The sequence below is a fragment of the Lissotriton helveticus genome, chromosome 5_1 (assembly GCF_964261635.1).
Source record: "Lissotriton helveticus chromosome 5_1, aLisHel1.1, whole genome shotgun sequence".
Classification (NCBI taxonomy): Eukaryota; Metazoa; Chordata; class Amphibia; order Caudata; family Salamandridae; genus Lissotriton; species Lissotriton helveticus.
In genome coordinates, this window is record NC_136065.1 from 299,833,795 (window position 1) to 299,850,148 (window position 16,354).

The window sequence follows — 16,354 nt, forward strand, 5'->3', positions numbered from 1 at the left end:
GTTCTTAAAGCGCTCTAGCGCATTGTCTGCCTTGTCCCCGAAAAGGCGACGGCCATCAAAGGGCATGTCCACAAGAGTGGATTGGACATCCCCCGAAAAACTAATTGACCTCAACCAGGCGTAGTGTTGAAGGGCTACCGACGTGGAAATCGTCCTGCCTAGTGAGTTAGCGGTATCCAGCCCACGGTTGTTGGTAATCTTCGCTGCACCTCTCCCCACGGCGACTGCACGGTAGAGAACGGCCCGGGCCTCCTCGGGCACTGGGGCAGCACCTACGCTACCGTATCCCACACAGAGAGGGTGTAATGACCCAACAGACATGCAGTGTTTACTGACTGCATTCCCAAGATGGAGGAAGAAAACATTTTCTTCCCAAGGAGGTCCAGCGTTTTGGATTCCCTATCGGGTGGTGCGTTAGGGAATGCACCTTTAGACGTGGAGGCTAGGACCACCAAGCTCTCAGGCGTGGGGTGTTGGGAGAGGAATGTTGGGTCGCCCAGGGCCGGGCGGTGGCGTTGGCCAATCATCCTGTCCACAGGAGCCCCTGAGTGGGCCTGGACTAGGTGCCCAAAAGGACGTACGTGAGGGCTTCATTAAACAGTAGCAGGGGCTCCGAAGAGCTCCCTGCCGGTTGCAGCACCTCTGTTCGTGACTAACCACCTGTTAGTCCTGACTGCCACCATAGGTGGCGCGAGGTGGAGAGCCAACACAACACCACTGCATATGATGCTCTCCCCGTGTAGCCACGGTAGGAGGAGACAAAATGCCAAGGTCTGGGGAGGTATCCAGACCACTGGCTTCCCCTAGTTCCTGTCTCCAGTCCGGGTCATAACCTAACTGGTCAGTTAAAGGGTCCCCAGACCCCTCCCAGTCCTCCTCATGCTGCCAATCTGGTCTCAAAGAGTCAGGATAGAAAAGGGGCTAAAAAGTACACATAGACGTCGGTTGGGGACACAGCCGATGCTGGCTGCGGACGTGGTGCCGGTGGAATCGGTGCCGGGGAAGGCGTAACAAGGTCGACCGGCACCAATCCGGATCCAGGCCTGGATCCAAGGGGACCCAGCGGTGCCAAAGCCGCTGGCGTCAGAGGCCCAGGGCCCCCAGCCGAGTCCGCGGGGCCCAAAGGCATGCAAGAAGAGTTGGGCTGCCCAAAGATGGCGTGCATCGCTTCTTAAAACTGACGCGTCAGGGAAGGGGGAAACCCGGAGCCGACCCTTCGAGCTCCGCAAGCTGAGCCGCGGGAGGGGCACCACCCACATCCCTAGTCGTGTTGACCGACGGACGGGGAGAAGTCAAAGAGCGACGATGCTGTTTCAACTTTTTCTTGTGCTTTGACTTACCTGATCCGAGTGCGAAGACTTGGATGAAGAATGGTGGTGGCTCTGCGATCTGTCCCTCGACCTCTTAAGCGACCAGGACCTCTAGCGACGCAGAGCAGACTGCCGGGCCTCGAGCAGCTTTCGCGATCGCTCCCGCAAAGACTTCGGGGCCATGGTCCGGCAGTCAGAGCACGACTTGGAGTCTTGGTCGCGCTCCAGGCAGTAGAGGCAAACGCTGTGCGGATCAGTCACCGACATCAGCCGGTTACAGGATTCGCAAGCCTTGAAGCCGGGCATCCCTCGTGCACCAGGAGTCTATGGACTCAAAAAACATTGGCGACAAAAGTCGAGAAAAAGTCAGTCAAAAAGTGACTGGAGGTACTCCTCACAACGGATCTGCGCTTGCTGGCGTGAAACCCCCCCCCCCCACGTTAGCGCGCGAGGGCAGCTTCTATCTAGCTACCACAACGACGAACACGAAGTCGACCGACGCCACCTTCCGACGCACAGCGGTACTGCAGAGGAAAGAACTTTCCTGATCCAGTCTGACGCATGGGGGTAATTCTAAGGTAAGGAATCTATAACTAACTGTTTCTTTCAGATAGGTAAGATTTCTCCCAATTGATCTGTAGGTGCGACATCCCCAAATTTGCTTAAAAGAAGCTGGGGCTGGGTGTGCTCAGGTTTTCTTTAAAACATAACCCATTTCTGCGCACCAAGCAGCCGTGTGGTACTGGTTTCCCTTTTCAATTCCTCAAGCTGAGCCTCTAGTTCGTAGTAGGTATGCCAGGGGTTCTAGGGCTAGGAAGAACAAAATGGTGTGACCATCTTAGCTCTAACCAGGTCATTGAAGTTATCAAGGGCGGACGCAAGGGAGCCCTTAAGCATGGGCAGGAATTGGACACTGAACTCAGCCTTTGACAGGGTCTCCACTAAAATGTTATCATTGACCCGTAGGACATGCATGCCAACCTTATGGTGGCATTCCACTCTTTGAATGACTGCATCATATGTAGTGGTATAATACGGCAGAGATGGTCTGGCTGGATTAGGCTCTAGGTCAGGGTCATCTGCGGAGCCAAAGTTGTAGATGTCGCAAGGATCTTCCCTATCCTCTGCCCCATTAGATTTGTCATAAGTGTTTCCCTCCCTAAATAGGCCCCCAATGGGACAGGAATGGACTTTAAGGTTCGCAACTCCCTCAAGGGTTAACCAAAATGCAGATGCACTGGAGGCCAGTTTAATACCCTTTAGCCTAGCAGACACTTCTATTGCTATAAGTTGCCTTCATTCCCGACAAAATACGTAGCGATGTGTTGAAATCAGATCCCAAAGAGTGGATTAGCTACATCAATCTCCTGTCAAATGCCATTGCGGACAGTGGAGACATTTCTGAGTCCTGGAGAGGAGCCGAGGTAATCCCAACATAAAAGAAGGGTGATGTTGGTAGTCCACCTAACTAAAAGCCCAACTAAAAGCCCATCAGCGTAATTGACGACTTACAGAAGATTTTTGCGAGGCAGGTCCTTGACAAGTTGTTAAATTGAGCAGATGAACAGTACAAACTGTTCCCTCTTCAAGCTGGCTTCTGTGCAAAAACCTGTACCTCTGATCAGGTGTTTAGATTTTCACTTCTGTATCAATCAATCAAATAATTTGTAAAGCGCACTACTCACCCGTGAGGGTCTCAAGGCACTGGGGTGGGGGATGCTGCTACTGCTCGAAAAGCCAGGTCTTGAGGAGTTTTCTGAAGGTCAGCAGATCTTGGGTCTGCCATAGGAGGAGGGTGTTCCAGGTCTTGGCGGCGGGAGAATGATCTGCCACCGAAGGTCGCTCTTCGGAAGCGGGGTACTGTTGCAAGGGCGAGGTCGGCGGAGCTGGCAGGTGGGGGTGTAGAAGCTGAGATGCCTGTTGAGGTACGTTGGTCCGGTGTTGTGGAGTGCCTTGGGTGCGTGGATGAGGAGCTTGAAGATTATCCTCTTGTTGACTGGGAGCCAGTGCAGGTGTCTCAGGTGGGGTGTGATGTGGCTGCGGCGAGGGATGTCGAGGATCAGGCGTGCAGTGGCGTTCTGGATGTGTTGGAGCCGTCTCAGGAGTTTGGTTGAGGCTCCAGCGTAGAGGGCGTTTCCGTACTCCAACCTGCTGCTGACGAGGGCCTGGGTGACTGTTCTTCTCGTTTCAGTGGGGATCCACTTGTAGATCCTGCGGAGCATGCAGAGGGTGCTGAAGCAGAAGGAGGAAACGGCGTTGACCTGCTTAGTCATGGAGAGGGTGGAGTCGAGGGTGACCCCTAGGTTGAGTGCGTGGTCGGTGGGTGTTGGGGCGGTTCCCAGTGCGGTCGGCCACCAGGAGTCGTCCCAGGCTGAAGGGGTGGATCCGAGGATAAGGACCTCTGTCTTGTCCGGGTTCAGCTTCAGTCGGCTGTTCCTCATCCATTCAGCGACGGCCTTCATTCCTTCGTGAAGGTTGGTTTTTGGGCTGTGGGGGTCCTTGGTGAGGGAGACAATCAGCTGGGTGTCATCGACGTAGGAGATGATGTTAAGGTTGTGCTGACGGGTGACTAGAGTGAGCGGTGCCATGTAGATGTTAAACAGAGTTGGGCTGAGGGATGAGCCCTGGGGTATGCCATAAATGATCTCGGTGGCTTAGGAGCGGAAGGGGGGAAGGCGGTCGCTCTGTGTTCTGCCGGAGAGGAAGGAGGTGGTCCATTCCAGGGCCTTCTCTTGGATCCCAGCGTTGTGGAGGGTTGTTCGTAGTGTGTGGTGGCAGACTGTGTCGTAGGCGGCTGACAGGACCAGGATGATGAGGGCCGCCATTTCTCCGTTGTCCAGCAGGGACTTGATGTCATCGGTGGCGGCGATGAGTGCAGTCTCGGTGCTGTGGTTGCTGCGGAACCCTGACTGGGAAGGGTCCAGGATGTTATTCTCTTCGAGGTAGCGGGTCGGTTGTTCGTTGACGGTCTTCTCGAACTTTGCCGGGAATGGTAGCAGGGAGATGGGCCAGAAGTTCTTGAGGTCCTTGGGGTCCTCCTTGGGTTTCTTGAATAAGGCGTTGATCTCGGCGTGTTTCCAGCGCTCCGGGAAGGTTGCGGTCTGAAAGGAGGTGTTGATGACTTTCCGGAGATGGGGTGCGATTGCTGTGCTGGCTTTGTTGAAGATGTGGTGTGGGCATGGGTCTGACGGAGATTCGGAGTGGATGGTGTTCATGATCTTGATGGTGTCGTCGTCGTTGATGTTGGTCCAGGAGAGCAGGCGGTTGGTGGGGATGGTGGTCGTGGGGGCGGAGGTCTCTGATTGTCGGACGGTCATGGCATTGAAGCTGTCGTGGATGTCTGAGATCTTGCGATGGAAGAAGGTGGCCAGCGAGTTGCACAGGTCTTGCGAGGGTGGGATGTCGGTGTTGGAGCTGGGGTTGGAGAGTTCCGTCACGATGTTGAAGAGCTCTTTGCTGTTGAGAGCGTAGTTGTCTAGGCGGTCTTTGAAGGTCTAGGCAGTCTGTATTGGAAGTATGCATTGTTGCATAAACAAAGATTGTATGTAGCTTTTGTAGATCAATGAGCTGTATTCGATCTTGTCCCATGGGGGAATCCATGGAGAGATCTAGGGGTGATGGAAGTCCCTGGTTAATCTTATTGCCAAATTGCAGGAAAGAAACTATGCTCAGGTTCGTTGGGGCAGCAAGGATGAACTGACTGACCACATTCTTATCTCAGGCGGTGAATGTCAGGGGTGTGCCCTAGTGCCCACCTTGTTCACATAGTATATCAATGATGCAGGAAATTAACTTTTGACCTGCAGGAATTACTTGCCCGTCTTAAATGGCAAAAAGATTCCAATACGTCTTTTCGCGGATTATTCACTTCTTATATCTAAGATCCCAATAGGCCTCCAGAATCTAATTGAGAAGTTTGTTGGGTTTTGTAAAGATATCGGCCTTGAGCAGAATTAATCAAAAACGAAGTACATGGTGTTTAGAAATGGAGAAGTTAGAAATTGCACCATGAGGGCTGGCAATGAACTCCGGGAAAGTGTTCAATGTTTTGATTATCTGGGGGTTAAACTTACTGACCAGTTTGAGTAGGAACCCAAAATCAACATGAGCTCTTTGCTAGTACACCACAGATCTAAAGCAATCTTATGACTGCAAAACAGAACCCGCTCCCACTCAAACACCCCGCTCTTGAAGTCTACTGTGCCAAGGCATAACACTCTGCTCTTTTTGGGGCTGCAATATAGGGCTATGCTGACCTCCAGAAGTTGCTGGATCCCTTATTTCAGTTCCAGTTAGAACTCCCTTTATTCTCTTCTTTTTTGATATAGGAATCAATAGAATTTCCGATGTGGCGCAATTGAAGCTCCTAATTGATAGGAAACGCCTGTGGTCCACGCCAGAGTTGACCGACTACAGAGATTCTCCAAAGGAATTGTTGAACATGACTAATGATCTGAAAGATACTTAGCTCAAGTTTGCATTAAGTTGATTCATAAAGTTTGGCTTAAAGAAATTATGGGATGACCCAGAAAGCATCTGCAAGGCTGAGGCTATTGGTCTAAAAACCCATTACTGGGCGTATGACTGAACAATAAGTGAAGAATGGGAAAAACGGGCATCTAACAAATCAGATCGTTGAGTTTAAGATCAATCCTCATTTTGAACAGTTTTTAATTACCATTGCACCTCCATTAGCCAAGAGCCTGTATGTCCATTTCAGACTGCGTAATTTACCCCAGAAAAAAACTCACAAACAGATGGAGTAAAGGTTAGACCCCAGATTTATGTCCAGCTTGCAGATCGGCTCCTGTCAGAGAAACATATCCTGTTCCTCTGGTCAGTATATCATGGTTTCTGCCGGAGTGGTTGTACTTGGGGGTTACCCGGTATTTGGTCGCCCAGAGAATTTTGAAAACACACTTGAGGCCCAATTGTATTTGCTGTGAGTCGTTCTCCGTTAAATGCCTGGTACAAGTGAAGTAAATTGCTGTTTTAGTTATATCAACAGTGGGCACTGATGTAAATAGAACTAGTCTAGCTTTTCTTCTAGTGACAGCTTTTTTAATGCATTATTCAACAATTTATTGGGGCCCTTTAGATAATACAATCGTTTTTGTGAGGACATTTGTTGTTTATGAGGATTTTTGTAACGCCGGCATTCTCAGAGCAATTGAAATCACCAAGTACAAATGCTGCCAAAAATGAGAGTTACCTTGAGAACTGGATGCACTAAATCAGATTACTTGATTTTTCTCGGTACTCCAAACAAACTCATTTGAGTAAAGAAACAGAAACCCAACAACCCCCACCCCCTCCCCCCTTCCCGGAACTGGTGTCTCTGAGCTACTCCAAGTGTGGACAGAGAATGACGGGTTTTTGTTCCTGGAACAGATATGCCTTCTCGCACTCTTTAAGCTCATGCACTCTCTAAATCTGTACTGTTATATTTAACTATCTTGGCAAAGAACGTATTATTTGCACTTATATGATTCCGCACTGTATCGAGTTTTAAGCTGGCCTTTTTCCCTGGTTGGTATGATTAATTGGCTATATTTGCACAATAATAATAGCTATACTATTTTTAGCCTTTGCAGTTGAGTTGAACACAAGATGAGATAGTGGTTGTCATTAGCAAAATATTGGTGAGCATCTTATGGCCATTTGAATGAGGAGGTATTTGTGTATTTTCTTGGTCTTGGCTCTCTTTTAGGATTTAAACACTTCTCTACACAAAGAGTTTAGGGCGGGACAATTACTTGCCAATTTTTAAATTCTAATGTATATAAGTAATGTGTTCTTGCAATTATGATTACGAAGTATTATTGTTATTGTATGCTTTTGTAACCGAATAAAGTGAAATTGATTGATTGAATGGACTGGCCTCTCATGAGATTCTGGTAGGGGTGAATGGGTTGGTGAATACAACTGTGGTGCTGGAGGAGGTAATCATAAATGCCTGGGTGTGGGAGGCTGTAGCCTTGTCCTTAGCCTTTTAGGCATTGGAGAGCATGGTGTGTCTAAGGCAAGCTCCTACTTTAAAGTTAGTATCAGTTTCTTGGGAATTGGGGGAAGCTGGTGAAGCGGGTTCAATTGTTTCCCGAGGGGCAGCTTAGCAGAAATCTTACCAGCTTCTTTAGGGTATGAATAGCCATGTTTGCCTGGAACAGAGTTTCTTAGCCAGCCTCTCTAGAATGAGTGCCTCAGATTCCTCCGATCTCAGCATTAAAGGGACCTTCAGCAGCGACTAGGCGCTCAGTATCAAGAGATGCTCTCCATGTTGAATTCAGGTCTGAAGGGGGAGCCCTTCAGTTGAAATGATGTTGAGGAGTGCCATGGCTTTACATCCTTCGTTGGGAGCTTAATCGGCTCTGAAGTCTGGCGATGGGCTAGAGGCGAGGCCTTTTTCCTGTTCTGCTTTGTACTCAACACCCAGTTCCCACTGGGGTGGTGCTCTGAGACTGCATACTATCATTTAGGTCAGTGGGGCTACACCACATGGCTTGCCACTGGAGCAGTGCTCACAGCCCTAGATGTCATTTAGTGGTGGGCCTTGTTGGTGCTGAAGCCAAAGGTGCCAAGTCTGTACCTTCTTCCTTTGAGGCTCTGAAGGACAATATCTCTGGGCTCGGCTTCATATGGGCCACTGGGATGCCAGAGGGACCTGCTTTTTACTCCTTGATGCCGAACAGGTCCTGTTAGATGAAGGTCTTAGGCCTCTCGGAGGATGAATGTTGCTGCATTTTTAAGTTTGCCCAATGCCTTTCCCTTCGGTACCTCGTTTTCTTTTTACACTGAAAGGCAAAGCAAAGGTCACAGGATGATTTATTACAGTCGGGAAGAGGCACCTGTTTGAAACACCATGTTGGTCCATCCCCCAGATAGAAAGCCTTTAACCTTGGACAAAATCAAAAGGGTATACTTTCCAGCTCTGCCGTCCACTCTGCATTCTCTGAGGTGAGCTGCACAGAGATCGAAGATGACTTAGGGGCTGGGGAGTGGCCACCTGGGTGTTGAGGCAAATCGGCTCTGGTGAGTCCAAAAAGAGGGGTGTACTGTCCAGAGAACCATCCACAGTGATTTTTCTCTAGTTGTCAGTCTCTGGTATTAGAACTGTTAGGCCTGAAAAAACAGCGATGAACAAATCGATCTAGGAACCATGCTGAACATGTCTGACCCTGATGGTGGAAAAAACAAGCTAAGCTGTAGTTAGTGCCCTTGCGCTGCAGGCATTCTAGCGTGCTCTTTTTAAGATTTGCGGTCTAAGTCGGCTAGCGAACTCGAACCTTGATACAGATGTTGGTCTTTTTAGCTTTACAACTACAAATGTGCTACTCATGCCTGTCAATTGGGATCCTAAGATGATTTTTGGCCTATGCTGGTGTTTCACACACTGCCATTAGCTGTTTTGTAGAAGGGTAGCACCTTATCAGGTTGATACTCAACGAATTAGAAGTAGTCTCTGCTTTCACAAATCTTTCTGTGAACGCCTGAAGGAGTTGGAGGGGCAAAAGGATTTGGTCCTCGTACACCAACACATGATGCAGTATGCTACGGAGGTCAGTCAGTAACGTTTCATGCCAGGGAGGATCAGTTTTTCACACGAATATGGTGTAAAGTGGCACAGCACTGGAGTCTTGCCTCACAACTCAATCATGCTCTAAAAGTACTAAATCAGATTCTGACAGAACTAATAAAGGAGAGTAGGACCACTGATAATAGGACCATCGAGAGAATGAGCTACCTGGGAGGTACAAATATTTTTAGAATGGAGATATTCACGAACACGGAGAAGGACAATAGATTCCAGTGATCAACTCTGTTGGCAAATCCCTGAAAACATCTCTCCTGGACAAGAACATATAGATACCATCTTGCTCTATATTTTGTTTTTTAACTCTGCTGAATTTAGCTTTTTTACATTAGTTGGACAGGATTTAATATGCTATGCTGTAGTATTTAAACACAACCGTAACTCTTTAATTCAAATCAACAACGAGGGCAAGGCTGTTGTGGACGCTGTTGGGACACTGCTTGCTTTAGCTTACTTCACTCTTCCTGCTCCAAACACATATCAATCAACTCTACTTTCATAATCAAACCTATACCAACAGACACACCATAGACCTCTAAATGATATACCTCAACAATTCATACATACCACTGACCTTCCCAGCAGGTACTCCTTTGAACAGGTGTATCTCTTAACATAGAAATATATTAAAATCAATGTTATGCAACATTAGTACCACACTCACAATTATTACAAAATTGGTCTCTATGAGCTACTTATGCCTGGTGTTTTACAATGTCCATTCCTGTCAAGACCGGCACTGGAAATCTCCATGGAAAATATAGTTAGACTAATGGATTAGAGAATTAAAATATTATCAATCTGGAGAACTGCATTATCAAGTCAGGGACAATTTTGCCGCTTTACAGAAAATGGGGTGACATAATTGAAAATATATGTTTAAATTTAGTCATCCTCCGTTGTGCTTCACATGTATCGCTATGACACCTCCAAATCCAAATGTGGCTCCCCAGCATGAACTTAGAAGGCTTGATTGCCTCAACAACTGTCCAAATCATTGGGTGTCTTACAGATTTAATCCGGTCCTTAAATTATATTGCAAGTAAAAAATCTTAAATGGGTAAGTCCAAATAAGCCACCCTGGAAGGATCACTTCCACAGTGCATCCCAAAACACCCTGGCAGCTCGGAAGGTCTTTTTGCACGCAGCCAATTTCTGAGGATGGGCGACAAAAAACGTGATCAGATATTTGAATCTGAGTACTTCACTGCCTATCTATTTCAGTCAGCATTCAGTTCAAGACTCTGCATCGTGTTCAACACCATTAAAAGCAAGAAGCCACAGAATATGGTAGAAAAATCACCCCTTCAAAGCACCATTCAGACCAGATACAAGATAAATAAATGCAAAAAAAGAAAGGAGAGGTCACTATTCCTCTAATCTGGAGACAGAATCCTTACTCCACCAAACCGCTGATAGAATGGGAGTGGTGGTAGTGTTTTTTTTTTCATTCCACATTTCAGCCATTCTGTATACTTGCCTCTAAATTCATCTGGAGCATCGCTGTAGTCAATCTCAGCTCTGGCATTCTTTGCTACAATCTCCTCCACCTTATCAGAAAGCAGTTTGAACTTCTCAATGGCAATAGTGGATTTAATGCCAGCTTTCCGCATCTTGGAGATTACCTCTTCAAAAAGCGCCTTGCTGTAAGACCGCTGTAAGGCATGAACAACATTGGAGGTGTTTCACTGCAGATCTCTCAAAGTATGCACATGCACCTTCAAACATCAAGTAGAGTACATTTTCTAACGGAACATCTTTTTTTACTTTCGGAAATAAAACATTTGTGAGCCTCTGGGATATAGGGTGCTCTGAGATGCCACCCACTAATCTAGAAATAAATAACAAGCAAAATGATTTATACTCGAGGAAGGAAGTGGCACAATCTCACACTGAACTGAATCGAGAATGAGGCATAAGTAACAATGTGGCTTCTCATATAAATAAGCTACAGCTTCCCATTTGCTCTTTAAGCCTGCTTTACCTCAACACCTACCACTATTCGTTCAACATAACATAACAGGTGTATTTGTAAAGAGCACGATTACCCGAAGGTGTCCTGGTGCAGAACAACAGATGTTTATTGTTACCCAACTTAATGGAACTAATTTTATCGACCTCAAATGGATGAAAGGCTGAGTAGACCCGGCGGGATGTGAACCTGTGACCATGAGGTCGAACACAGGCCCCTGCAGTGGCTGCTTTAGTCCACTGAGCCACCAGATCCGGCTTTACCTTTGGTATTCCTCAGAACCGTCACCCTTGGCTCCTCTTCATCTATTCCATATCGGTCATTTCTTTGACTGTTTAAGATAAATGGCAAACAGAGAAAACTGTCCATGTACAGAAGCCTTCAGCATAAAGAAGAGCTCAAGCATAGGGGACTAAATACAACAGCTCCATACTACATTTATATCCATTTTATATCTGTAGAAGGCACAAAACTATACATCAATTTCAGTACATAACCAACAACTAAAGTTAGTTTGTTGCTGTCAGTTTGTATAGTATGTTGGACAGCCAGGTATTTTTTTCACTCTTAGGCTCAATACACACCTCTGTGTATTTTCCAGGGGCCCCAGGTTTTCTCATACTTCTTGGTGCAACCCCTAGGTTCAAACACCTAACTTTCATCAGACATACACCAGTCCATTCCTAAATACCAATTTTCCAATGAGGCAAGACAAGGCTTTCATCAAGGCCCGGCACTTCTCTATTAGTAGCAATGGGCCAGAGAAAAGAGTGTCATGCAGGCTCTAAGCAGCGGGTCGTCCCCCAAATACCCAGTACCATTAAATATGCTTCTATTGATTGCACAATACTTAAGGCCATGTTTAGGTGCTTATAACCCCCATTCAAAAAGTCTTAAACCTAGTGCATTTCCAAATGGTATGACAGAAATCCACAGTCTGTCCACAACCTCTCAGACATTGATCTGTGTCAACCCTTCCCATTTTTTCTTTAAACTTTACTCCTCGTGTTGTAGATTTTGTGTTGGACTTAACGTTGTACCAACCTAAGGCCTTCTCTGATGGCTACCTCTAATGAGTAATTTAAGGCCTCCTCTCATCTGGGTCTTCCAGATTTCCCACATATATCTCCAACCAACATTCCAATTTATTTAAAGACCCTTTCGTTTTATTGATTAAGGTTTTGAATATTAGAGACACTGCCTTTCAAGGCAAGTATTTGGCCAACATCCATGCTCTGTGATCCGTCTGGTACCTGGTTACTTTGGGAATATCTACACGCAGTGCATACCTCCTCCATTGTAGGTATCTGTATACCTCAGTGAGGACTAGCTTATATTTACTGTGTACATGGGAAAACTTTTTCAACCTTTGCGGTTTCCCATTCTTCCTTTAGGCTGGAGATCTTTATCACATTTCCTCTGCTGAAGACCCAAGGCCTCCTCAACTGCCTCAAATTAGATATATCACACAAGGGTTTAAAATGAGTAAAATTAATATCTCAACTCAAAAGTCTTAGTGGCAATTCTTCAGGCCTTAACCACTGTCTCTGTGTGGGAGCGCAAAATCTCCACACCACTAAATAAAGCCACCAGGCAACCTATGTCAGCCAGCGCATGCAATCCATCCGGATTGAAAGGTCCTCTTTGGACGCATATCACCACTGTTTGAGATGCCTAATAATATCTGCACAGGGAAGGAAATGTAATAGCCCTGTCATACACTCCTTAGGTCAATACAGCAAATGCTATATATATATATATGTGGAACCACCATCCTCTACAGCAAAGTGAGCACTATAAGTATCCTCCCTTGAAAAGAATGACTCTGACACTCTGTAGGAAATGTTCTGAAGTAGATAAAATCGGGGGAAAGATTGTTTTATAAAGTTTCACGAAGCTGAAGCTTTCTTTAGCGTTTAAAACATTCTTAAATTCATTAAACTGGGTTCCTGAAGCTTGTGTGTTTCCCATGTAACATACACCAAACTATTTGAATACCCAAGATCTCACTTTAAAGGGTGAGGAAAAGGCCTTGATCTGGTTGCTCTCCACCTGTAAACACAAAACTGGCTTGTGCTAATTATTGGTGAACCCACAGTATTTGCTAAAATAATGGAATATTTGCAAGACCCTTTGAACTGATGCCTTGGTGTGTGTGACATACCGTAAAATATTTACTTCCCTTAGGGAATCTCTGTTCAGGCTCTTCAGAAAGATATCCTTCCATATTCAGCCCACCAATAACTCCAGAATCAGGGTGAAAAGCATAGGTGAGATGTCACAACCCTATCTTATGCCTTTTCCCACAGCACATTTTTCCAACAGTACACCATTAACCTTGGGCACTGGTTCTGTACATAACAGTTTTACCCAGGATAGAACATGTGGCCCGAAGATCTCCCTTAAGCTCACCATCAGTTATCACCAAAAACATGAGTGAAAAGCAATGGTCTCATCCAAAACAAGACTGTAGTGTGTTTTAAAATCCAGGATGTATACTCCAGGCAACCCCAATGTAGGCTAAGAGATTGTATCTAATGCTCCTGCCAGGTATAAATCCATTCCGGTCTGGGCGGACCAATGCATTTTTGATGTTATGTAGAGGACTGGCCATGACCTTGGTGAGAATATTCACCTCAACATTTAATAATGATATTGGCCTCTAGGAAGCAACTTCTGCCCAGAATGTTCATGCCTTATGTAGCAAAATCAGAAATATAAATGGCAGAACAATCGCCCCTCTCACCCTGCCAACTCAAACACTGAATGAAGGTGATAATCACTCTTAGAGACACTTTAATAGTTCAAGTGAGAACCGAGTTGGTCCCGTGCCAGAACGCTCTGCAACTGTGTTATGGCCTTCGTGATCTCCTCCACTGTCAGATGCATGTCCCATACTTCTCAGTGTGGCAGAGGCCACATCAGAGTTGGCAGGTCTCCAATGTACAGCATCATTTCAGATGGCCCCACCTTCAGCCTAGAAGATGAAATAAAAAAGTCTGGGCCAACCTCTTCTCAAAAATGATCCCTATTCATCTATTAGACTCCTGTCTTAAGCATAGTCAAGGCAATTATTTTACAGCCCAACCTCCTACAGGCTTTCTTGAGAGGATATATTGTTTGTAGGTGGCTAATGATAGTTAAACTGTCTTGAATTCTTTTTACTTCATGGTCATCCATTCTGTTCAAATTGGCTTTCTAGAGCCATCAGATCCTCTTCCATTGATCTGAAGGTGATGTCCCTCATGCCTTTATTTTTAATATTTGGTATGCACCTAGTACTAATTATAATAACATGATACATCCATTCTTTATATTGCCTTGCATTCAAAGAAAAAGGTTCTTCCAGTCGGGATTTATTTTTATTTTGTCAAACTTCTGTTTATTGAAATATTTCTTCATACAACAAGGCAAGAAGCCTGAAGAATTCTCCTGTAAACCTCCCCATGCTAAAAAAGTACACAGTGTCTTAAAGTGCAGGAGTTGGAAAATGCTACTTACCAGTATGCATCTGTTCTTGGCATGTAGAGCTGCAGATTCTACACTTTGCATTAGATCGCCATCTGGTGTTGGGCTCAGATGATTGCAGGTTGTTGTCTTCTGGGAAGAAGTCTTTGTAGTCACGAGATAGGTGACTCCTCCCTTGGACAATACTGCGCATGGTCATCGACTCCATCCTCAGATTGTTTTTCGCCATAATGTGAAATGATGGAGTTAGTAGAAGTAAAGGGAAAGGATGTACATGCGTGTGCATCTAAGCAAGATGAGAACTGGAACGGATACAAGTCCCGCGGAGGCGGGAGGGCGTGTACGACTCTGCAGCTCTACATGCCAAGAACAGATGCATACTGGTAAGTAGCATTTTCCGTTCGAGGCATATGAGCTGCAGAGTGTACACTTAGCATCGATTGTGCAGCAGTGTCTCCCCTAGCGGTGGTCGCTTGTATCCGTTGCAGTAGTTTGAAACAGTGTTCTAAGGACAGCTTGGCCCACCGCAGCTTGCTGCTTGGCCTGAACATCAACACAATAGTGTTTAGTGAAGGTGTGTAGTGTAGACCATGTTGCTGCCTTGCATATGTCCTCTAGTGGTATATTTCCTAAGAAAGCCATAGAGGCTCCTAGTTTGCGAGTGGAGTGCGCTCTAGGAGGAACTGTTAGTGTACGTTTAGCTTTTTGATAGCATATTTGTATACACTTTACAATCCACCTGGCGATCCCCCCCCCCTTAGAGATGGGGTTGCCTTTGTGTGGGGGAGAGAAAGATACAAATAATTGTTTTGTCTTTCTAAAGGATGTAGTCCTATCTTTGTAGTATAACAGAGCTCTTTTAACATCTAAGGTGTGCAAAGCCCTTTCTCCAACAGAGTCTGGGTTTTGGAAAAACACAGGTAGCTCTACAGATTGGTTAAGATGAAAAGGAGGGATAACCTTTGGCAGAAATTTTGGATTAGACCCAAGAACCACTTTATTAGGATGTATTTGAAAAAATGGTTCTTGTATTGTGAATGCTTGTATTTCACTAACTCTTCTGAGAGAGGTGATGGCAACAAGGAAAGCAGTTTTCCATGTTAGGAATTGCAATTCACACTTGTGTAAAGGCTCGAAAGGGGGTCCCATGAGTCTTACAAGGACAATGTTCAGGTTCCATACCGGAGCAGGTGGTAACCTAGGTGGGATTATTAGTTTTAATCCTTCCATGAATGCTTTGATTGCAGGTACTCTGAAGAGAGATAGATATTGCCTATTCTGTAAATAGGCTGCAATTGCTGCCAGATGCAGGCGTATGGAAGAATAAGCTAAATTGGACCTTTGTAGATGTAAAAGGTAACAAATGATATTTTGGATGGAAGCATCCAGTGGATCAATGTTATTATTGTTACAATATATTGCAAATCTTTTCCACTTAGCGGCATAACACGCTCTGGTAGTGGGTTTTCTAGCTTTTTTAATGATGTTCATACAGTCTGGTGGTAGGTTTAAGTAACCAAACTCTAAGACTTCAGGAGCCAGATAGCCAAATTCAGTTGGCTTGGTTCTGGGTGTCTTATTTCTCCATGGTTCTGTGTTAACAGGGAGGGTGTGAGCTGTAACTTCTGATGTGGAGCCAGTGAGAGATCTAGTAGTGTGGTGAACCACGGCTGACGTGCCCATGTGGGAGCTACTAGTATTAGTTTGAGAGACTGTTGTCTGAGTTTGCGCACTACTAGTGGAATGAGTGGGAGAGGCGGAAAAGCATACGCAAATCTGCCTGACCAGTTCATCCATATCGCATTCCCTTCCGACCGTGGGTGTGGAAACCTGGCAGCGAAGGTTGGGCATTTTGCATTTTCGTGGGTGGCAAACAGATCTATCTGTGGATGCCCCCACATTTGGAAGAATGGCTGAAGAACTTGTGGATGTATTTCCCATTTGTTAATCTGTTGTGACTGCCGACTCAACAGATCTGCTATCTGATTGTGAATTCCTGGAAGGTGTTCTGTC

The 16,354-nt window shown here is 45.9% G+C and overlaps 1 protein-coding gene across 4 annotated transcripts in view; it reads right to left on the reverse strand.

The window, feature by feature from the left end:
- Positions 1 to 16,354, reverse strand: part of UBE4B (ubiquitination factor E4B) — a 1,139,522-nt gene that overhangs the window by 288,731 nt on the left and 834,437 nt on the right. For all 4 annotated transcript variants that reach the window (XM_078642268.1, XM_078642270.1, XM_078642267.1 and 1 more), the window contains one exon: positions 10,382 to 10,556. In XM_078642268.1, coding sequence (XP_078498394.1) covers positions 10,382 to 10,556 — 175 coding nt within the window. The remainder of the gene's footprint in view (positions 1 to 10,381; positions 10,557 to 16,354) is intronic.